The 26,361-nt window shown below is 42.0% G+C and overlaps 1 protein-coding gene across 1 annotated transcript in view; it reads left to right on the top strand.

The window, feature by feature from the left end:
- Positions 1 to 1,300: 1,300 nt before the first annotated feature.
- The window catches only part of LOC140119351 (protein kinase C theta type-like), a 57,579-nt gene continuing 32,518 nt past the window's right edge, over positions 1,301 to 26,361 (top strand). The window contains exons 1-4 of the mRNA XM_072138264.1: positions 1,301 to 1,651; positions 3,099 to 3,970; positions 4,106 to 4,142; positions 4,527 to 5,591. Of these exons, the coding sequence (XP_071994365.1) occupies positions 1,364 to 1,651; positions 3,099 to 3,970; positions 4,106 to 4,130 (1,185 nt within the window). The 5' untranslated portion in view covers positions 1,301 to 1,363 and the 3' untranslated portion in view covers positions 4,131 to 4,142; positions 4,527 to 5,591. The remainder of the gene's footprint in view (positions 1,652 to 3,098; positions 3,971 to 4,105; positions 4,143 to 4,526; positions 5,592 to 26,361) is intronic.

The raw sequence follows: 26,361 nt of genomic DNA on the forward strand, positions 1-26,361 counted from the left end.
CGATTTGCGCCAAATTGCCCCGGGATTTTGGCGCACGCAATCAGATTTTGGCGCATCGGCGCCAGCTTTAACGCAACAGAAATTGGGGAGTGTGGACGTCGGACAACCCGACAGATTTGGAAAAACCGCTGAATTTAAAAAAGAATTTGTGTCGCAATATCAGCACTCACATGCACGGGACGAAGAAGGTGAACTCCAGCGGACCTCGACGCTGCAGCAACACCTGGTGGATATCGGGTGCACGGACCTTAGTGAATCCCGGCAGACCCTAATTCTTGTGGGAGAACACGCCACTGGATCGCGACTAGACCGTATAAGTAAATGTGCCCCATAGAGGAGATACATCAAAATAAGTTGCATGTAGAAGATGGTTTTCTTGCTCCAGATGTATGTTTCCATACATCTGCAATGTGTTCTTCACACATATTGTTCTTCACATACTATTGTGAAGAACACCGTTCGGCACGTGTGTCTTCGGATAAGTTAGCAGATGTACGGAACAGCGCTGACAGGATGATCTGCAGTCGGCTCTTCTCCTCCCTGCAGTGTGGAGACACAGACAGCGCAATCTATGAGTCATAAATGGGCTGTCTGTGGAGGACAGAAGGTGCAGGGAGAGGCCGCTCTGCCCACACTTCTGCCTCTCTACAGCCCCAGATGCCAGGGCCCCCATAGAGAGAGGACTGATCCCGGGGCCCGGCCCTGTCTACAATAAAACAAATGTACAGCAACTGCACCACTAAATTCCCCTTTCTTTAATCCTGCCGCTATGAGTAAGAAAATATGGTAAAAATGTATGAATTCAGGCAACTTAATCACCACATCGATAGATCATCAAATAAAATCTACACAGCTGACAATTTCTTTAATAGAGGCCCCTGCATGTTCATAATTGGACACTTGCAAACTTTCCCAAACCATCATTGTTTATTAAAACTCCTAAAATTGATACATTTCCATTTAAACATTGTCCTCATTAAATAACATCAGCATAGATGACCCCCATCCCACGCCACCCCAAGAGCATCTAAATTTCTACATTCATTCCTGATTGCAGCAGATCTGCTGGTAATGTATCATTTAGGCACCGCTGCCAGCCCGGGCATAAGTGACATCCTCTGCCCATCTACCACTAATATAACAATACAATAATACATATAAATATATTAATTCCTCTGGACACTGTACTGCCATGTCTGCTGCCCACAGTATAGATGGCAGAGCAGGTACATGATCCAACTAGCAGGCAGGTGCCACCTGAGCATTCCGTGACCTCTGACCTGTGACCTGCACACGGCCAACTGTCAGTTACCTTCAACTGTCGAAGGCAGCGACTGGATTGGATTGTACTGGATTCCCAAAGATGGCGTCTACAGGACACAGAGAAAGCGAGAAGAAGAGGAAGAGAGAAGAAGAGATGAGGAAGAGAGAAGAGAAGAAGAGGAAGAGAGAAAAGGTGAAGAGGAAGAGAGAAGAGGACAGCAAGAGCGGATTGAAGATAAAGAGGAGAGGAGAGATTGCCGGATTATTAGAGGATGACGGGCCAAGACCGGGCAGCAGCCAGGACCCTGTAACATCAAGCCCCTACCCCGACTTCTATGTCTACCGCCTCACCATCCATCAGGTGCTGGGTAGGGGCGGCTTTGGGAAAGTAAGTGGCATCATTTCTTATTGGTTACATTTTGCCTTTGCCGTTAGTTTCTGTTAACAGACATTTTTATCCAGTGAATGTCTAGAGCTGAGAATCTCCAGTAATATTTGTAGCCATATGTATGATATGTGGGGTCACACTGAGATTGGGAAAGATACATTGTTATGTTTTTTATTTACTTGCTTATTTTTTGTTATTTACTTTGCCATATTATGCTTATAGTTATGTGTTCAGCATTGTATTTGTTTCCTTCCGGTCAGCTCTTGGGTCTAATTGCTACCCATTGGACTAAATCCAATATCCAGACAGTAGAGCAGCAAAGGCGCCTGTAAGGGGAATGGGTCCAACACGGATCTTCTCCTGACAATGATTGCTGCATTTCCCAGCAGTCACACTAGGGGGAGCTCTATTCAATATACTTTTTAAGTTCCTTTAAGAGCAATAAAAGCTGTATTTTTTCTATCCACTGAGCTCCCCCTAGTGGTGATTGTATGCACAAAGTTTCATCATTAAGAGATAGATAGTAGAGATTACAGGCAGTCCCCGGGTTACATACAAGATAGGTTCTGCAGGTTTGTTCTTAAGTTGAAATTGTATGAAAGTCTGAACTGTATACTTTATAATTGTAGCACCAATCAAAATGTTTTTGGTCTCTGCGATAATTAGATTTTAAAAATTGTATTTAAGAGTGTTTTATGCCATTTTTCTGCTGTAAATACATTGAAAAATATCATGATTTGATTGAGCTCCATTTTTAAAAAGCATGAGGGTGAGATGGTTTAAGTGGTTTTAAAATAAAACTTTCCCGCTTCACAAAAATATGACATGGGCCTAATACATTCTGCTATCAGGGCCTTGATATCATGTAGATAACTCAGTGTACCCCACTGTCATAGTGGAAAAGTATTTTTCAAGGAAGAGATGGTTTTAAAATATTGTCAACAGATTTATTTTGTAAATGATAGCATAAAATAATAATACTACAGGTGGTCCCCTACTTAAGAACATCTGACTTACAGACGACCCCTAGTTACAAACAGACCTCTGGATGTTGGTAGCTTACTGTACTTTAGCCCTAGGCTACAATTATTAGCTGTAACAGTTATCAAATGGGTCTGCAATTAAGATTTATTATTAATCCTGGTTTTTAAACATTTTTAAAATCCAATTGTCACAGAGACCAAAAAAATTTTGACTTGGGTTATTATAAAGAATACAAACCTACAGAACCTCTCTTATATGTAACCCGAGGACTGCCTGTGCAGAGCCACCTGTCTGACCATAGCCTGACTACTGTCATTTTAAAGATTGTGCACTGGTGAGCTGGTTGGTGCTTTATGTGAGGGCTGTACCCCACTGTCATAGCCAGAAGAAATGTCTCACCCCCAGCAATTACTCAGCTATCGTATGTAATAAATGTATAAGTATCTCCCCTTTCCATCTTTAGGTGGTCCTGGCGTCATTCCCTGGCCGAAACACCTTCATGGCCGTGAAAGTTGTCCTCAAAACACCGGACAATACAGCAATGTTGATGAGAGAGCGACGGATACTCCAAAAAGCCCGAGAGTGCCCATTCCTATGCCATCTGTATGCCGCACATCAGTCTCAGCACGGGGCGTATTTAATCACGGAGTATCTGTCCGGCGGCAGCCTGCAGGCGTTAATCAGAATGTGCGGCAGCTTGAACATCGATAATGTGAGATTCTACACAGCAGAGATAGTATGTGGCCTCCAATTCCTCCATGGACACAACATCGTCCACAGAGATCTAAAGCCAGGAAACATCATGCTGGATAGAAGTGGGCACATCCGCATCATCGACCTGGGCCTTGCCCGCGATGGTGTCACCTCCTCCAATAAGACCCGTGGAGTGGTGGGCACAACCTGTTTTATGGCCCCAGAGGTGCTGCTGGATGAGGAATATGACGCAGCAGTTGACTGGTGGAGCCTGGGGATTGTTGTGTCCATAATGTCATCCGGATACTCCCCATTTTACTATGGGCCCATCAGGAGTGAGGCGGTCGAGTCCATCATCACCGAAATGCCAGAAATACCACCCTGGCTGGCCTCCGATTTAAAACATCTGATTAAAAACCTGCTGCGGAAAAATCCTGAGATGCGGCTGGGTGTGTCCGGTAACATCAGACACCATCCCTTCTTTGACAGCATTGGCTGGGAGGATCTTGAGGCCGGGAGAGCACAGCCCCCATTTACACCATTCAGGGCCGTTCTGAAGAACAAACACCTGCAGTGGCCGGGAGATGAAACACCTACTAACCCCGTGGCCGAATTCTCCTACATGTCACCTAGCTGGGCCCGGTAAGATCCTTCTCCTGTACAAAGTTTACATGTAATAGCCATTACTAACCTGATGTAGTCTCTTCCATAATCTTCTCCCTCCTGTCCTTCATTATTATTGCTCCTAACAATTACTATGTCTCTGCTTATTCTTAGGATGATGGAGAGATCCAGATTGTAAGATCTATGACTGGTGAGTTCTCCATATATCCATATCTAAGCACCTATAACAACACATCTATATACACATGACATATAATATAACATAACACATAACATATACACATTACAACAGATTTTCCCACATGTTTATTAAAAACAATTTCCTCTAAATTACCTTCCATGAGTTTTTGGAGAATCTAGTAGATCAGTATTATCCCCTCTATCTTGGATCCCTCATGGGTAGGACTAACAATACATGATATTGGAAAAGACAGTTTTGAGCTTTTTACAGAAATTTCCACATTTATATATTAGACACAAATCTCATAAGAATAAATATTTTCATGTTACATTAGTTCTCTTGTCTATATATGTACAAGTGGTAGAAGTAACATTTCCCTCTTGTGTCTTGTAGGATCAGCCCGTGCCACTGCCCAGAACTTAATGCCTCCTGTACCCACCTCTGCTGCTGTGTAAGACCTCGGCTCGCCTACAACATCCTCTCTATGACATCAGGTTGCTGTACATTTCCATCATGACGTTGCCTCGGTGCTTGGCTTCGATCCTCTGATATCCGGCAGCGTCTGACATCACTTCCCTCCTGAAGAAACGTCCGGCTCCTGGAGAGGCCTGTGTGTCCTGCTCAGCACAGGCCTGGTAAGTTACACACACTACACACACATAGATACACTGATAGACACTTAGATAGATGTAGGTATAGACACACACATACATATATAGGATAGGTGTAGATATTGGCTTTGGTCCTGGGAATTGTTCCGATCGCCATATTTGGGGTCAGGAAGGAATTTTTCCACCTTGAGGAGCATTAGTTTGCTCTTCAAGGAGGTTTTTGCCTTCCTCAGGATCATACAGAGCCATAAATAGGTATAGTATGATAGATTTACAATCCTAAAAAATATATAATTTATATAGAAAATATTAGACAAGTAAAATATAGATTTCCCCTCCCCCACATATTAGAATGAATAATGTAGGTTATAATATGGATAGCAGATGTAGTTAGATGATGGTATTTGATCCTGGGATTTGTTCTGATCCCCATATATGGGGTCAGGAAGGTGTTTTTTGCCTTCCTCTGGATCAACTCAGCCATAAATAGTTTTAATGCTAAACCTCTTCAAATTATTATTAATTATTAATATAAATAAAATAAAGAATAATCCTCCCACCCAAAATAATAGATGTAGTCTCATAATAATCATTTACATAGAAAAGATTAGAGAAGTAAAAATATACACCCCCTCACACACTAGGTAAGATAATGTGGGTTAAAAAGTGAATAGTGTAGGTAAGTAATTATTAATTAATCTAAATAAGAAAAAAATCTAAAAATCTAAAAAAAAATAGGTGTAGTCTCATAATAATATTTTACATTGAAAATATTAGAGAAGTAAAAAATCTAGACCCCCCTCACACACTAGGTAAGATAATTTGGGTTTTAAAGTGGATAGTGTATGTAAGTAATTAATATAGATAACAAAAAAAATCTAAAAAAAAGGTGTAGTCTCATAATAATCATTTACATAGAAAATAATTGATAAGTAAATATACCGTATTTATTGGACTATAAGACGCACTTTTTAACAAGAAAAAAATCTTGCTAAAAAGTCCCTGCGTCTTATAGACCGGAGGTCAGGAGGATCCAGCACTGCCAGACCCTCCTGACCGCTGTAAGGGAGATCGGGTGATGCCCTGATATAGAGCTGTACCCGGTCTCCCAGAGAGGAGAGCATCCATACTGCTCTCTTCCTACAGGTACAGGACCCGCGGTGATATCAGAAACTGTGACTGATCACATGTGTCTTACATCACCACAGGTCTGATACTGCCATGCTGCCCTGGGACAGGGTAAGAAGAAGGGGAATGGGGGAAGTATGTGTGTGTGTGGTTCTGTGTGTGGTTTTGTGTAGCTGATCTGTGTGTGTGTAGCTGAGCTGTGTGTGTGTAGTTGAGCTATGTGTGTGTAGCTGGGCTGTGTGTGTGGTTCTGTGTGTGTAGCTGGGCTGTGTGTGTGGTTCTGCGTGTGTAGCTGAGCTGTGTGTGTAGTTCTGTGTGTGTAGCTGAGCTGTGTGTGTGGTTCTGTGTGTGTAGCTGAGCTGTGTAAGTGGTGTTGTGTGTGTAGCTGTGCTGTGTGTGTAGTTGGGCTGTGTATGTGGTGTTCTGTGTGTGCAGCTGAGCTGTGTGTGTGGTGCTGTGTGTGTGGTTCTGTGTGTGTAGCTGAGCTGTGTGTGTATCTGAATGGATGATGTAGAGCTGAGTGGGTGTAACTATGGATGATGCAGGGCTGAGTGCGTGTAACTATGGATGATGCAGAGATGAGTGCGTGTAATTATGGATGATGCAGACTGAGTGTGTGTAACTATGGATAATGCAGAGCTGTGTGTGCTATGCTTTAGTGCGACCAACAGGGATATTTTAATTGGTGAAAAATATATTTTTCCTTTTTTGGAAGCCTAAATGTGGGGTGCGTCCTATAGTAAGAAGCGTCTTATAGTCCGAAAAATACGGTAGATTCCCGCACACACTAGGTTAGATAATGTAGGTTATAATGTGGATAGTGTATGTAAGTAATTATTAATATAAGTAACAAAAAAAAAATTAAAAAAGCTAAAAAAAAAATAGGTAAAGTTTCATAGTTTTAATAAATTTATGAATAAATGGTAATATAGATAATAGTAATATAGCTTAGATTTATAAAATAAAATACACAAAATATTAATAACAAAAATGATAACGATAAATAAAATATTTTCCCCACCCCCTTACATCTTGGTGTCTGTGTCTTTATTTCCCTTGGATTTCCATGTAGTGTTCTAATACACTGGTCACCACAGTCGTCCCTGGAACATCCAGTCCTGGGTCGCACCCAAAGAACTTTAGGAAAAATAACCACCCCTTCCCCCAGTAGTCCTCTTCTCCTCTGTACGACCACTGTACGCTGAGCTGAAGCCGGCAGACGTGATGATGTCATCACACTGCGTCTGTCGGCATCAGAGCTGCACACTGCACAGAGTAGAGGAGAAGAGAACTGCAGGTGCCTCAGGGGTGGGGAATGGTGAATATATGACTGGTTTTGTAATTATTCACAGTGAAAAGAAGTAGGGAGTGTGGGTGGTGATCTGCATGGAGGGGGCATACATCAGGAGGCTACATATAGGTGTCCATTATAAGTATGGGTGGGGCTAGAGAAAAGGGAGTGTTATGATGTCCCCTTTTCTGTGTCCAGCCCTTATAAGGAGGGGCCTATGGAAAAGGGGGCACTATATTGAGGAGGCTACAAAAAAGGATACTATAATGAGGAGGCTGCAGAAAAGAGAGCCCTACAAGGAGGGAGCTTCAATAAATGGGGCACTATATGGAGGAGACCACAGAAAAGAGGGGACTATAATGATGAGGTTGCAGAAAAGGGGGTACTATAAGAAGGGGGCATCTGGACAGAGAGCACTGTAAAGGGGACACTATAAGCGGGGCTGGATTAAGAGTGGTGGGGGCCCCTGGGCGCAAACTGGTGGGGCAGTTCCAACAATGTTTTTTCAATTAAGCCAATGTTGCTTAAGGAAAATAATGATGGTTCTCCAGATTTCCCAGATAAGGGACCGGTCACAAGTAAAACACATGCGCCCGGTAACCAGCACAATGATTTTTCAATAATTTGAATGAAAGACACTGGGAGTTGGTTACCGATCGCATGCATTTCACTGGAAACATATGCAACCAGGCTGCAGCCCACCCCTGTGCGCTAATGTTGTGTTAGGAAACGCAGCACTAGCGGCACGTGTGACTTACCAGAATTACCCTTACACTGATAGAAAACTGATTTACAAACTTTCTACTAACACAGTGTTTCCTCCAAGCCGAGCAGTGATCAGTGAGTAAACATACTCACGGCTCATTCTATCCTATTTGCTGCCTGAGCCGGATTTCAAAATCCTTACAAAATGACCAATAATTGAGGACATCCCTACACAGCGTCATACACAAGCTGATGTTGTCTCACATTAGTATCAGTCAGTGACATAGACATTAGCGGCATCCAGTACCTTACAGGTGATGATCTGTACAAAAGTGGAGAAAAAACGGGGCAAAAAAGGTTGGGGGGGGCGCTGGACGGCCTGAGTTGGTGGGGTGTCTACACCAGCAATTGGATTTGACTGATTCAGCCCACACCAGAAGATATTTTTAGGCTATGGACTCTTTAATGGATGGATTAAAATTGCAATTACAAAGGCAAGAACTTAAATTAAGTTAAAAAAGAAATAAAACTGGTACTTGTGAACGTACCTATGCATGTAGCAGTGAGTCTATGAAATAATAGTCCAAAAAGTGACGCGTTTCGGGAGGATGCTCCCTTCTTCTGACTAAAAATGGACATATGGTGTTGTACACAGATACTTACATATATATAGAGTAGACAATATCATTAATTAGACACAGGAGTGGTAAACAGAGAACCAATAGGATAAGAGATGGGTGAATTGATATGGGAATGACATATGTAAATTAGGTAGGTACTTACATACACCTCGTGCACGGCTGAGTTTCTGTGCACGCCGGCGGTTGCGCAGTGAGGGAGGCTCATCGCGCGCGCCCGGAGCGAGATGACGTGTGTATGGGAGGTGCGCATGCGCACTACCTCGCGGTGAAGTCCGGGGCGGTGTGCGCATGAATGGATAGTGGCTGTGTTCTAACGTGCTGTATAGAGAGAGGCGCGTGCGCACAGCCGCGCGGAGGGAAGCCGCAGCGGAGTGCGCATGCGTGAATGAATTCTGCCTAGGACTGGGAAGATAAAAAGTCCTGTACTACAGGAGGAATGAAGATGGGTATGTACATATATATAAATGGATGGGGCGAAGGAAATTGTAATTAAAATGAAAAATAAAATGAAATAAATAAATAATGAATGGAAAAGACTTGTGGCTAGATGTGCAGAAATTGAAAGATGAATATACATATGAATAGACAATATAGAAATATATAAATATATATAAATAAATAAATAAATGGATAAATATGAATAAATCAATATGAATCAAAACCGGTATCCCTATACATATGAAGACATGAGAACACAATTGGGTAAATAGAAATATATAAATATATATAAATAAATAAATATGAATAAATACCGGTGTCCCTATACATATGAAGGCATGGTAACACAAATTGGGTAAGTAGATGCGGTGAGGTTGATGCATCATAGAGAATCTTAGAGAATGCATGGGGAACATATGTGTAAGAGGATGTGGAGCGATGCAGAATTGCAATACATAATAATGCACATACATAGATGGGTAGAAATATTGGAGAGTAATTCGTAAAATGGATAAGTAAAAATAAAGGTAACAATTTGCAAATATATAATTAGATTAATTAATAAATAAAATGAGATTTAGATAGATGTTAAAAGATGAATGGTGATGGTATTGAGTTGGTCGAGGGTGAAATGTACAATGTGTGTGAATGAATGGGATGAGCGTAAAATGAAGTGAAAAATATATATAAATATGGATACATGGATGGATGGATGAAGACATGTAAAAATGGGTCCAGAGATGGATCAAACGAATGGATGGGTGTCTAGAAGACACTTTCTAGACTTTCATTTAGGCCGGCGGGCATTAAGGTCTGTAATTTAAAGATCCAGTACATTTCCCGATTTTTCAGCTTATTAAAGCGTTGGGGGATATTTGGACCTATATGTTCTATTGGTGTCACCTTAAAATCTTTATAGTTTTTATTGTGATGTATGGCTGCGTGTCTAGAGACACTATGTAGACAGAAGCCATTGGTGATGTTGGATCTGTGTTTGTTCAGTCTCTCTCTTAGCGGTTGTATGGTACGCCCTACATACTGTAACCTGCATGTACATTCTATCATATAGATAACATAGTTGGTACCACAGTTGAGAAAGCTTTTTATGTCGAAGGTCTCTCCAGTGGTGTTTGACTGGAAATTGGTCTTTCTATGTGTTATGGTTTCACAGCATTTGCATAAACTTCGATTGCACCTAAAACTCCCAATGGTTCTGGGAAAAAAAGAAAGTTTGTTAGTGGTCTGGGTACGGAGTCGGCTGGGGGCCACTATGCTTTTCAGCGTTCGTGATCTCCTGAAAGTCACCTTGGGGTGGTGGGGGATGATATTCTTGAGATATGGGTCGTGGTGTAGAAGGTCCCAATGTTTTCTGAAGATCTTTTTGATAGCCACACTGTCATTGGAATAGGTGGTGATGAAGTTGATCTCATGCTCATTGGTGTTGTTGGGGCGATTGGATGGTACCAGACAGTCTTGTTGTGTAAGGGACCCTACCCTCTCAGAAGCTGATGCTATTAGCTGTGGGGGGTACCCTTTAGCTTTGAAGCGTTCCGCTATAATCTTACTTTGTGTATTGTAGTCTTCTGTCTTGGTACAGTTTCGACGTATCCTTTTGAATTGGCCATAAGGAATGTTGGTCTTCCATTTCTTAAAGTGGCTGCTGGAAAAATCTAGGTAGCTGTTGCTATCTACTGTTTTGAAGTCATCTCGCTCCGGGCGCGCGCGATGAGCCTCCCTCACTGCGCAACCGCCGGCGTGCACAGAAACTCAGCCGTGCACGAGGTGTATGTAAGTACCTACCTAATTTACATATGTCATTCCCATATCAATTCACCCATCTCTTATCCTATTGGTTCTCTGTTTACCACTCCTGTGTCTAATTAATGATATTGTCTACTCTATATATATGTAAGTATCTGTGTACAACACCATATGTCCATTTTTAGTCAGAAGAAGGGAGCATCCTCCCGAAACGCGTCACTTTTTGGACTATTATTTCATAGACTCACTGCTACATGCATAGGTACGTTCACAAGTACCAGTTTTATTTCTTTTTTAACTTAATTTAAGTTCTTGCCTTTGTAATTGCAATTTTAATCCATCCATTAAAGAGTCCATAGCCTAAAAATATCTTCTGGTGTGGGCTGAATCAGTCAAATCCAATTGCTGGTGTAGACACCCCACCAACTCAGGCCGTCCAGCGCCCAACCTTTTTTGCCCCGTTTTTTCTCCACTTTTGTACATTTTCATCACTGGTCCATCGGCTGATGGTACCAGTCACCAGGGGATCTGTGGAGCTGCAGGAACGTGTTGGACTCTAAGGATTACAACTTTGGAACTATACAATGCATAATACCAAGTGGTAACCAGGTGAGCACTTTTCGCCTACTCCTTATCCTGCTACTGTGACGGTATCACACGAGGCGCCGCCCTCCCGTTGTTCTTGTTTCTCTCTCATTTACACAGCCAACCGGAAGTTTCACGACCGGGCACCGAACACTGGAGTGATCTCTTGGCTTGCCCCGCTGCATTGTGTATCGTCGTTACTGTTGTGGATTAAGGAAGTTACCAACAATAATAGTACTATTATCATTATATATTATATTTTATATTTTATACTATCGACACCTTTAGCCCTACCATCATCTTACTCTTTGCTTTTGGTCACGCACGTTGTGAATATGAACAAAAAGAATACACGACTCCACCAAAGAGAACTGAATTTTGTGGATTTTACGAAGTCCACCCCAGATATTTCTTCATCATCAGCAAGTACTGTTATACAACCACCTAAAGAATCAGAGACTCAGACTATATCCAACCTTTTCTCACGCCTTTCAAAAGCGATGAGATCAGAAACCCAGCATCACCTTGATAGACTTTTTTTAACTACCTATGTAAAAGAGAACATTATACCACGAGGGCTCAGATTACATCCCGAGCCCGCTTTCAAAAATGATACAGAGTTTGTTAAACTTTGGGACTCTCTTTTACATAATTGCTCTATATCCATGTTAAAATGTTTATGTGACAAAAGAGCCCACCTTACAGATAGTGCCACTCTCTCCATAGACAACATCCTTTCTGAATTAGCACCCCACGCACAACACCCAATATACAAAAAACTTGACCAACAACTTACTACGGACATTGACACTTTAGAAAAAGAGATACTCACCAAGAAACTAAAAAAACTTGATAGAGACAGAAATGACTATAGGTCAGGAAACATTAAATTCTGGACCAAAGAAAATAGAGCTAGGCGCCATCACACTAAGACTAACATATATCCCATCAACTACCAAACACAAGATCAGTATCCCACAATATCAGGCCCCCAGACGAGAAAAGACTATCCGACTGTCCGTCAAAATAAACCCCGTCCATCAGGCACCCATAGCTCCTTCACCCGTGGCCGTACCTTCAAACCATCCAACACACCGCCTAAAACAATCACGAGGTCTTTTGATACCACTCATATAAACAAACCCAATATCACCAGAGACACAGGCACTAGACCTAAAACTGTTTCATATAAGCCACAAACAAATATTCCGTCTACTAATAATCCCTTCCCATTACATCTGGATTTACAAAAACCCATACTACCCTCTGGTAAATTCAGCAATGATGAAACCCCATCCATAGATCTTAACCTAACCATTCTCACCACACACCACAATAGCCCTACAGAATCCAATTCTCCAGAGGATAACCAACAATTCTTCACCCCAATTTTACATCCCCACCGCACGATCACCTCCACAGAAATCACACATACGCTAGAAGCCCCCTCGTCCAACGAATCGATTTCTTTTTTAGGGCTTCCCCAGGAAGTGAGGAACACCCCAGTGTTCCAATACACCATCGATCCCCGCATTAAAGAAACGGTCTACAAAGCTCCCCCACTAGGCCTAAAAAGAAAAAATCTAGAAAAAGAGGAGCCAGAGGAGGAAAACATAGAAGAAGACACCTTCACCTCCGGAGAAGACTCCCTACTAGAAACACCGAAACACAAAAGACAGAAATAGGCCTTCCTACCCTACCCACCCCAACCATTAATACTCTGGGTACTGAATCATCCGATGCTTCACTAAACACAGTGAGAATCTTTAACCTTTCATCCTATATTTTAAAGGAGCAGGAGATCAAGATATTAGAAAAAGGCTTGTCCTTCTGCCCAGCCTCTTCCTCCAATGATTTCGATCTCTTTGTCGATTTAAATAAATTTATCAGAAAACTCACCTTAAAAAGACATTTCAATATACAGAAAGAGTCGGATAATACTTCTGATTCTCCCATCCCTGATAATACCACGAATCCGTCATTGTTTATACACACAGATTTAAAACCAAAGTCTTCCTTTTACCCTACCCATCACAAGGGTAACTACGTGGAAACTTTCTACTCCCTAGTTTCCTCAGATCTTCAAAAACTACATACAACATCTAAGAATAAACATAAATTTAAACATAATATCACTCATGCAGAAAATAAAGCATTAACTCAGTTGGCTCAGAACACTGATATCACTATTAAGGCGGCAGACAAAGGAGGTGGCATTGTCATTTTGGACAGAACTAATTACATTAAAGAGGCCCACAGACTCCTCTCCGATACCACATTCTATAAAAAACTAGATAATAATCCCACCCTTCCCTTTAAGAAAGCTATGTATGAATTTTTAGACGAAGGATTTACACTAGGGATACTGAATAAGAAAGAATTAAACTATCTGAAAATAGAAGAACCGGCCTTAGCTTCCTTCTATTTTTTACCCAAAATCCACAAGGATGCAAGAAACCCACCTGGACGTCCCATAATTTCTGGGATTGAATCCCTTACCACCAACTTATCCCACTATGTAGATATTTTCCTCCAGCCATATGTACGCAAACTAGAGTCCTTCACACTGGACACCTCTGACCTCCTGAAGCATGTCCTAACATTTCCCTGGGAGGATAACTACCTCTTCATCACAATGGACATAGCGTCCCTATATACAAATATTCCACATGACCAAGGTATCCGCGCCATCTCTCATTTTTTGAATAATGATCATGACATGCCCGAAACACAGTGCAACTTCATCACCAGAGCTATTGCCTTCATTCTAGAACACAATTTCTTCTCCTTCTTGGAGAACATCTATCTTCAGCTAAGGGGTACGGCCATGGGTAGCAAATTTGCACCCAGCTATGCAAATTTATTTGTGGGACTCTTCGAGGAGTTAAACGTCTACACACATGTGCTATTTAAGCACTGTGTGCTATACAAACGTTATATAGATGACATATTCATCATCTGGAAAGGGAGCAGAAAAGAGGCGGAAGAATTCATCTTTGATATCAATAAAAATGACTGGTGCCTCAGTTTCACCCACAATATTGTCTCCAATGAAGCAGAATTCTTAGATATTGTAGTCTGCCACGAAAAAGGAAAAATCCACACGAAAACACACTTCAAAACAGTAGATAGCAACAGCTACCTAGATTTTTCCAGCAGCCACTTTAAGAAATGGAAGACCAACATTCCTTATGGCCAATTCAAAAGGATACGTCGAAACTGTACCAAGACAGAAGACTACAATACACAAAGTAAGATTATAGCGGAACGCTTCAAAGCTAAAGGGTACCCCCCACAGCTAATAGCATCAGCTTCTGAGAGGGTAGGGTCCCTTACACAACAAGACTGTCTGGTACCATCCAATCGCCCCAACAACACCAATGAGCATGAGATCAACTTCATCACCACCTATTCCAATGACAGTGTGGCTATCAAAAAGATCTTCAGAAAACATTGGGACCTTCTACACCACGACCCATATCTCAAGAATATCATCCCCCACCACCCCAAGGTGACTTTCAGGAGATCACGAACGCTGAAAAGCATAGTGGCCCCCAGCCGACTCCGTACCCAGACCACTAACAAACTTTCTTTTTTTCCCAGAACCATTGGGAGTTTTAGGTGCAATCGAAGTTTATGCAAATGCTGTGAAACCATAACACATAGAAAGACCAATTTCCAGTCAAACACCACTGGAGAGACCTTCGACATAAAAAGCTTTCTCAACTGTGGTACCAACTATGTTATCTATATGATAGAATGTACATGCAGGTTACAGTATGTAGGGCGTACCATACAACCGCTAAGAGAGAGACTGAACAAACACAGATCCAACATCACCAATGGCTTCTGTCTACATAGTGTCTCTAGACACGCAGCCATACATCACAATAAAAACTATAAAGATTTTAAGGTGACACCAATAGAACATATAGGTCCAAATATCCCCCAACGCTTTAATAAGCTGAAAAATCGGGAAATGTACTGGATCTTTAAATTACAGACCTTAATGCCCGCCGGCCTAAATGAAAGTCTAGAAAGTGTCTTCTAGACACCCATCCATTCGTTTGATCCATCTCTGGACCCATTTTTACATGTCTTCATCCATCCATCCATGTATCCATATTTATATATATTTTTCACTTCATTTTACGCTCATCCCATTCATTCACACACATTGTACATTTCACCCTCGACCAACTCAATACCATCACCATTCATCTTTTAACATCTATCTAAATCTCATTTTATTTATTAATTAATCTAATTATATATTTGCAAATTGTTACCTTTATTTTTACTTATCCATTTTACGAATTACTCTCCAATATTTCTACCCATCTATGTATGTGCATTATTATGTATTGCAATTCTGCATCGCTCCACATCCTCTTACACATATGTTCCCCATGCATTCTCTAAGATTCTCTATGATGCATCAACCTCACCGCATCTACTTACCCAATTTGTGTTACCATGCCTTCATATGTATAGGGACACCAGTATTTATTCATATTTATTTATTTATTTATATATATTTATATATTTCTATTTACCCAATTGTGTTCTCATGTCTTCATATGTATAGGGATACCGGTTTTGATTCATATTGATTTATTCATATTTATCCATTTATTTATTTATTTATATATATTTATATATTTCTATATTGTCTATTCATATGTATATTCATCTTTCAATTTCTGCACATCTAGCCACAAGTCTTTTCCATTCATTATTTATTTATTTCATTTTATTTTTCATTTTAATTACAATTTCCTTCGCCCCATCCATTTATATATATGTACATACCCATTTTCATTCCTCCTGTAGTACAGGACTTTTTATCTTCCCAGTCCTAGGCAGAATTCATTCACGCATGCGCACTCCGCTGCCGCTTCCCTCCGCGCGGCTGTGCGCACGCGCCTCTCTCTATACAGCACGTTAGAACACAGCCACTATCCATTCATGCGCACACCGCCCCGGACTTCACCGCGAGGTAGTGCGCATGCGCACCTCCCATACACACGTCATCTCGCTCCGGGCGCGCGCGATGAGCCTCCCTCACTGCGCAACCGCCGGCGTGCACAGAAACTCAGCCGTGCACGAGGTGTATGTAAGTACCTACCTAATTTACATATGTCATTCCCATATCAATTCACCCATCTCTTATCCTATTGGTTCTCTGTTTACCACTCCTGTGTCTAATTAATGATATTGTCTACTCTATATATATGTAAGTATCTGTGTACAACACCATATGTCCATTTTTAGTCAGAAGAAGGGAGCATCCTCCCGAAACGCGTCACTTTTTGGACTATTATTTCATAGACTCACTGCTACATGCATAGGTACGTTCACAAGTACCAGTTTTATTTCTTTTTTAACTTAATTTAAGTTCTTGCCTTTGTAATTGCAATTTTAATCCATCCATTAAAGAGTCCATAGCCTAAAAATATCTTCTGGTGTGGGCTGAATCAGTCAAATCCAATTGCTGGTGTAGACACCCCACCAACTCAGGCCGTCCAGCGCCCAACCTTTTTTGCCCCGTTTTTTCTCCACTTTTGTACATTTTCATCACTGGTCCATCGGCTGATGGTACCAGTCACCAGGGGATCTGTGGAGCTGCAGGAACGTGTTGGACTCTAAGGATTACAACTTTGGAACTATACAATGCATAATACCAAGTGGTAACCAGGTGAGCACTTTTCGCCTACTCCTTATCCTGCTACTGTGACGGTATCACACGAGGCGCCGCCCTCCCGTTGTTCTTGTTTCTCTCTCATTTAGGTGATGATCTGCTCAGGGACTTTTATATTTCTTCTCCCGCTCGTGGTTCATCTTCCACAGGATGCGCCAGATGTTTTCAGCTCCCAGCAGCTCATCTCTCACACTGCAACCATAAAAATACCACAGTCACTTACATTATAATGTCACCTGGATAACAGTGTTACTAAATAGTATACACCCCTCACAACACAACTGGTCACACCCGACTGTCTCCCACAATAAAAAAAGCCAGTGTGGGGCCCTAAAAATGTACTTATAACATACACTAGATTACCCAATGCGTTTGCAATACATTTCAAAACACAAAGCAAACGCATCATGTGACTGCAGACACAATAATATAATGAGTGCTTTTAATACTATACTATACAGTATTCAGGAATCCAACAACAGGGAAGCAGCACTCCAAATTGAATAGAGGTATTTATTTCACCAGTGGAAAAAGATACAACGTTTCAGCTAACTCTATGTAGCCATTTTCAAGTATACCAAACAACGATACAAGGCGGGTTTATATCCCCCGCAGGATGTGACATCATCAGTGAAAACAAGTATAGTTAATCATATACATTTAGCCCCATAAGGGTATATTCAAAACATACAATGTGATATGTGTATTAAGCCCCATACATATACGTGTTGATAAAAAAATATAAAATATTAATCAACTTGCAACCCGGCGTACCGCTCAGCCACTTGTTTGTAAATAACGACACAGCGCATGTCCCGAGGCATTGCTAGGTAACCCGACTCAAACATAAAACAGATCACTTGTTACTAAACCTGCACTCTGCTGAATATTAGTGACTGATAAACCCACACTCACAGATAGTGACAGACCTTGTGTCGATGTAGGAGGGGTCCGGAGGTGACCAGCTGGGACCTTGTCATCGCGTTGCGGGACCTTATACCGCCACGACCCTCTACTCCAGTGGTTCTCAACCTGTGGGTCGGGACCCCATCGGGGGTCGAACGACCAAAAACGGGGGTCGCCTAAAGCCATCGGAGCCGCAATTTTAATGTGTTTTTACTGCGAGTTGCATGGTTTGGGGTCACCACAGCATGAGGAACTGTATTGTGGGGTCACAGCATTAGAAAGGTTGAGAACCACTGCTCTACTCTCACAGCGTTGTCTACTACTCGTGTATCCACCGTACTCTCGCAAGAAAACATCTGACGGGTCCGGAGTGAACCTGGAGGTGGGCATGCGCATTTCAGGTTCGTGTACAGGTAAGTATTGTGAAATGTCCATGCCGATGAGGTGAATTTTGCCCAAAATTTTATAAATGTACTTCTTTGCAATATTACTCGCTAAGGTTAGATATAGTGGGCTGACATCATCATTATCGATCAAAAAGTCGGGGTCTTCTAATCCAGGGTCCATGCAGGTGACCACACATTATTGGATATCTTATGAGAAACATAGAAGTGTGGACACTAATAGAACATATAATCGGTCTTGCATGATGTATAAATGGTGGCTGGTGGTAAACACTCGGGTGCGGTTGTTGGAAAGCTTCATGTGAATAGTGATCTACGTAAAAAGAGAGAAAGAGAAGTCCAATATTCCGTTCCTGGACACGAGTGTCTACATTGAAGGTAACAGACTAAAGACCGACTTTTTTGTTAAAAGCACTGACCGAAACAACCTTTTGAGATTTGAAAGTGCACATCCTAGGCGGACACTTGACTCCCTCCCTTACAGTCAGATGGTAAGCGTACGCAGAATTGTAGACGATTCAAGTCAGGTCAACGACAGACTTACTGAAATGTCCAAAAAATTTCTAGCTAGAGGATACCCTACCCAAACAGTCAGATGACACAGGGAGAGGGCAGAGAAACTTGAAAAATCATCTCTCTTGACAAAAACGCACGTGACAGAATACCATTTGTAACAACTTTCGGTCCACATAGCCAAAATGTAGCAGAGGTAGTCTGGAAACACTGGCCAATTTTGTCTCATTCTTATAGGGACATTAGAGAATTTCAGGCACCCCCTCTTTTTTCTTACAAACGTTCAAAAAACCTGAAAGATCATTTGTTGAAGGGCGACTTGGGACCGATTGACAGAAAGAGCAATTTAGCATCTACCCTTAAACCAGGATGTTTTCCATGCATGAGCTGCGAGAACTGCAGCTACATGATTAAGGGAGAGGTTTTAATTAACGCAATGAATGGCAGGAGATACAACATTAAACATCATCTTACTTGCAGGTCCAACCATGTCATCTATGTTCTGGTGTGCCCCTGCCCGAAAGTATATGTAGGGGAAACAACGACAGAATGTAGACTGAGGTTACACAATCATCGGTTGTCCATTAACACCTTGAAACTAGATTTACCAGTGCCAACACTCTTTAATGATTGTGGCCATACTATTCACCAATTGAGATTTTGTATTATTGATCATGTACCTCACCTTCTGCAAATTCTTAATAATATGAGCAATCTAGAAGGCTGCAGTATGGCCACTAGTGATGTTGTAGCCCTTTATCCCTCTTTACCCCACCATCTCACTCACAATCAGGATATTGGAAAAACACATAGAAACATACAGTACCTACAGTACACCACTCAAGGCATACATCATTATGGTTACATAATTCCTTCTCAGCAACAATTATTTTTTGTTTGATGTTGATTTTTATTTGCAAGTGAGGGGGGCCCCGATCGGAGCTAGATTTTCCCCCTCACTTGCAAATATCTACATGATAGCCTGGGAGGAATTTTTTGTGTTTTCCCCATCCAATCCCTACAAAGACAACATTAGATGGATGGGAAGATTTATAGACGACCTCAGGGGTCCTCCAGAAACATTTCAAGATATGCTATCCTGGATTAACATAAACAACATGAACCTTAAATTTACTTATGATGTGGGGAATCCTTGATGTAAAATTACACATAGATGAAGGTAACATTGTGGTCTCACCTTTCAGAAAACCTACAGCGGGTAATTCGATTCTACTATCCTCATCCTGCCACCCTAAACATGTTACTAATAACAACCCATATGGTGAGTTCATTAGACTCAAACGTAACTGTTCCAACGAAGAAATTTTTATAAGGGAAGCTGCCCTTGTCACAGAGAGACTAAAGGAGAGAGGCTATAGCAACCATCTCATCTCCACATCTTTTAATAGGGTTAAGAAACAATCTAGATTACAACTTCTAAACAAAAAACATGACAATTCTACTTAAATTGCAACAGGTTACCTTCTCCACTCAATATAGCAACCAATTTCATAAGATTAAACAAATTATTAAGAAATACTTACCCATTCTTTTATGTGACAGCGATTATCACGAAATCATTAGCTGGGGAGTTAGATTCGTAGCTAAAAAAGGTAAGACCATAGGTTCCACTCTGTCCCCCAGCCTGTTCATCAGTGAAAAATTGGAGGTTGATAGAAGAACTTGGCTAGACTTTCCAGGTTGCCACAAATGTGGCCATAAGCGCTGCAAAGCTTGTGAATTCATCATGCGAGGTGACTCTTTTACCCCGTGTGGGACACTGCGCACGCACCACATAAAATCATATATCAATTGTAACACTTCCTATATCATCTACCTGGCATCCTGCATCACTTGTAGAGTACAATATGTAGGATGTACTACTTGTCCGGCCAAAGTACGTATAACTCATTACCTCCCTCACCCGTCACTTTAGAGATGTCCATAAAGGCGACATCTCTAGTTTTAGATGAACAGGCATTGAAAAGGTGGAGACTTGCAGAAAAAGCTTCTGAATAGAGAATCCTATTGGATTTTCGTTCTCGATACTAGACAACCAAAAGGTATGAATCATAGACATGACTTGATAACCATTTATTAAAAAGAAATATGTTGTACCTTACCCGTATGTCTTATCTAGATATATAACACTCATCTTGTAAAGTTCATCTTTCCTGTTTTGTATCTTTGCCTGTATGTGATGTCTCATGTTAGGCACTTGCAGTATGTCTTTCTTTTTTTGTGAAGGGTTAAACTTTTTCCCCTCCCTCTTTGTCTCACAATTTCGGTCATGTGACCGTCTTTGTTAGTTTTATATAAAGTGTTAGACTCTACCTGTTTAATTATCTTTACTGTAAATATACCCAATGTACTGATGCACCAATAAAAGCAAGTTTTAGACCGTGGGAGACGTTGCGCTGGAAATCTTTTCTAAATTGTGTCGCATGCAACTATTTTTTCGGCACTGAGTCGGACTGTGCACCTGATTTAACTTTCAAACTCTGACGCACGCCCTATATTAAAGGTGTACCACAAAAAAAATGGGCCAGCGCAGTGAAGCGACAGATTTTTTAGTGCAGTTTCCGACATTCTTAGTAAATGTGAGTAAATGTCTCTGGGTCAGCGCACACAGGGGGTCATTTACTAAGGGCCGATTCACGTTTTCCTGACGTGTTACCCGAATATTTCCGATTTGCGCCGTTTAGCCCTGAATTGCCCTGGGATTTTGGCGCACGCGATCGGATTGTGGCGCATCGGCACCGGCATGCACGCAACGGAAATGGGGGGGGGCGGGCGTGGCCGAACGAAAACCCGACGGATTCGGAAAAACCGCCGCATTTTTTAAAAAAAACTTCAGTGCAGGAACTTAATAAATCCCGGCCGTACCCGAATCCAGCGCAGAGAACGCGCCGCTGGATCGCGAATGGACCGGGTAAGTAAATCTGCCCCACAATTCTGTTTCCCCTGTTTCATGTCTATCTGCTGTCGGCTCTTTGCATCACTGCAGAGCTGTGACTGGGAGTCCTGCAGGAGGCGATGACATCACTACGGTGGCCTAGAGCAGAAGGTGTGATGTAGTGATGTCATTGCACCTCTTACTGCAGACTAAGATGATAAAAAGTGAGGAGAGAAGAGAGGTAAGAATTATCTTTTATTTTAATTATACGGAGTGCGGGAGACTTTAATCTGGGATCATTACTTAGCGTGGGGGGGGAGGGGGATTTTTTGTGTTGGGGCCATCTTCAATCTGGGGGTGTTATTCAGTGTTGTCACTATACAGTACAGGGTATACTTCAGAGTGGTGGCAGTATTCATTGTGGATATATTATTTATCCCCCCTTATACTAACACCCATGGGCGAAACTTGAGGGGGTGCAGATGGTGCAGTCACAACCGGGCCCTAGAGGATAAGGGGGCCCAAAAGGTGTCACTTTCCCATATGAGAAGACTAATACTATAATCCATACATTATAGTCAGGCCCTGGCTCAGAATTTGTACTGAGGCCCATCAGCTTCAAGTTACGCCACTGCTGGCACCGCTAGCTACACATCTGGTCTCTACAATCAGGGCCAGATGAAGGGTCCAAGCAGTATGGAGCACCTCATTTAGGATGGGGCCCCCCCAGCTCGGCAGCCGATGCAGGGACCCTTCCCACAACAATATATGTGAAAAAAAGATACCAGATAGTTATAGTGTTTCAAATATCAGCCTAAACTCTACAAAAAAAAGAAACATTGGTATCTTTAGTTTCAATTGGTTCATAAATTCCTACCTTTACTAAACCAATTTAAATTTTGGTCCATGACAAATCAAAAAATACTCCCGCCTATTACCAAATAATGGCACCACAATACTGTAACCAGTTTAAGCCATAAGACCAATATACCAGACAATAGCGCTACCATTTCCAAACTGCAGCACAGCATCGCCACAACATGAAGATAATACCAACATCCGGATAATGAGCACAAGACTCTATACACAGACCAGTAATACCAATAACTTACCAACTATATTCTCCATTTACTGATGATATTATCATTATACAAACACGAGCAAAGGACAATATCACTAATGACACCTCTGTACAAGGCCCAAATAATAACACTAAACCATGATTATCACCACTACATAGTGACTGAATAATACTGCAATACTAAATGATAACGTACATACACAGACCAGTATTTACCACCATATAGTGACCATGTAGTAGTAGGTACCAGTCCTGCACAGAGGACCTGTCCTGCACAGTCATGACTTACAGGTGACGTCCCTGATGTTGTCTCTTCCCTTCTGTCTGATCTTCCAGGAGATTTCTTCCATCCATGACTCATCTCTGTGGGTTTATAAAACAAACATGGTCAGCATCATCCTACATAATCCTCACACCTGACCCTCACATACAAAACTGGCCACACTGTGCCCCAAATATATATCATATATAGCCCTCACCCCCCAACTAACCACACTGTGCCACCACATACATGATATATACCGCTCATCACACCACAACCGACCACACTGTGCCCCCATATATATCCCTCACACCACAACTAACCACACTGTGCCCCCATATATATTATATATACCCCTCACACCCCAACCGACCACACTGTGCATCCATATATATCATATATACCCCTCACACCACGACTAACCACACTGTGCCCCACATATATCATGTATACCCCTCACACCACAACTGACTGCACTGTGCTCCCACATATATGCTACCATTACCGCATACGCTACCATACATCATGACTGAATAATACCACCACACCACTACCATTACCACTGCATCATGACTGAATAATACCTTCACACCACTACCATTACCACTGCATCATGACTGAATAATACCAACACACTGCTACCATTACCTCTGCATCATGACTAAATAATACCACCACACCACTACCATTACTACTGCATCATGACTGAATAATACCACCACACCACTACCATTACCCCTGCATCATGACTGAATAATACCACCACACCACAACCATTACCACTGCATCATGACTGAATAATACCAACACACTGCTACCATTACCTCTGCATCATGACTGAATAATACCACCACACCACTACCATTACCACTGCATCATGACTGAATAATACCAACACACTGCTACCATTACCTCTGCATCATGACTGAATAATACCTCCACACCACTACCATTACCTCTGCATCATGACTGAATAATACCACCACACCACTACCATTACCCCTACATCATGACTGAATAATACCACCACACTGCTACCATTATTACTGCATCATGACTAAATAATACCACCACACCACTACCATTACCCCTGCATCATGACTGAATAATACCACCACACCACTACCATTACCACTGCATCATGACTGAATAATACCACCACACCGCTACCATTACCCCTGCATCATGACTGAATAATACCACCACACCACTACCATTACCCCTGCATCATGACTGAATAATACCACCACACCACTACCATTACCTCTGCATCATGACTGGATAATACCACCACACCACTACCATTACCCCTGCATCATGACTGAATAATACCACCACACCACTACCATTACCACTGCATCATGACTGAATAATACCACCACACCGCTACCATTACCACTGCATCATGACTGAATAATACCACCACACCACTACCATTACCCCTGCATCATGACTGAATAATACTACTACACCGCTACCATTACTCCTGCATCATGACTGAATAATACCACCACACCACTACCATTACCCCTGCATCATGACTGAATAATACCAACACACCGCTACCATTACCCCTGCATCATGACTAAATAATACCACCACACCACAACCATTACCCCTGCATCATGACTGAATAATACCACCACACTGCTACCATTACCCATGCATCATTACTCAATAACACCACCACACTGCTACCATTGCCCCTGCATCATGACTGAATAATACCAAAACACCGCTACCATTACCCCTGCATCATGACTGAATAATACCACCACACCTCTACCATTACCCCTGCATCATGACTGAATAATATCACCACACCACTACCATTACCACTGCATCATGACTGAATAATACCACCACGCCACTACCATTATCCCTGCATCATGACTGAATAATACCATTACACCTCTACCATTATCCCTGCATCATGACTGAATAATACCACCACACTGCTACCATTACCTCTGCATCATGACTGAATAATACCATCACACCGCTACCATTACCACTGCATCATGACTGAATAATACCACCACGCCACTACCATTATCCCTGCATCATGACTGAATAATACCATTACACCTCTACCATTATCCCTGCATCATGACTGAATAATACCACCACACTGCTACCATTACCACTGCATCATGACTGAATAATACCACCACACCACTACCATTACCCCTACATCATGACTGAATAATACCACCACACCACTACCATTACCCCTGCATCATGACTGAATAATACCACCACACCGCTACCATTACCCCGTGAATCATGACTGAATGATACCACCACACCACTACCATTACCCCTACATCATGACTGAATAATACCACCACACCTCTACCATTATCCCTGCATCATGACTGAATAATACCACCACACCACTACCATTACCTCTGCATCATGACTGAATAATACCACCACACCACTACCATTACCACTGCATCATGACTGAATAATACCACCACACCACTACCATTATCCCTGCATCATGACTAAATAATACCACCACACTGCTACCATTACCCCTGCATCATGACTGAATAATACCACCACACCACTACCATTACCCCTGCATCATGAGTGAATAATACCACCACACCACTACCATTACCCCTGCATCATGACTGAATAATACCACCACACCACTACCATTACCACTGCATCATGACTGAATAATACCACCACACCGCTACCATTACCCCTACATCATGACTGAATAATACCACCACACCTCTACCATTACCCCTGCATCATGACTGAATAATATCACCACACCTCTACCATTACCACTGCATCATGACTGAATAATACCACCACACCGCTACCATTACCCCTGCATCATGACTGAATAATACCTCCACACCACTACCATTACCCCTGCATCATGACTGAATAATACCACCACACCACTACCATTACCTCTACATCATGACTGAATAATACCACCACACCACTACCATTATCCCTGCATCATGACTGAATAATATCACCACACCTCTACCATTACCACTGCATCATGACGGAATAATACCACCACACCGCTACCATTACCCCTGCATCATGACTGAATAATACCACTATACCACTACCATTACCCCTGCATCATGACTGAATAATACCACCACACCACTACCATTACCCCTGCATCATGACTGAATAATACCACCACACCACTACCATTACCTCTACATCATGACTGAATAATACCACCACACCACTACCATTATCCCTGCATCATGACTGAATAATATCACCACACCTCTACCATTACCCCTGCATCATGACTG

This window comes from Engystomops pustulosus, chromosome 2 (genome assembly GCF_040894005.1).
Source record: "Engystomops pustulosus chromosome 2, aEngPut4.maternal, whole genome shotgun sequence".
In the NCBI taxonomy this organism is placed as follows: domain Eukaryota; kingdom Metazoa; phylum Chordata; class Amphibia; order Anura; family Leptodactylidae; genus Engystomops; species Engystomops pustulosus.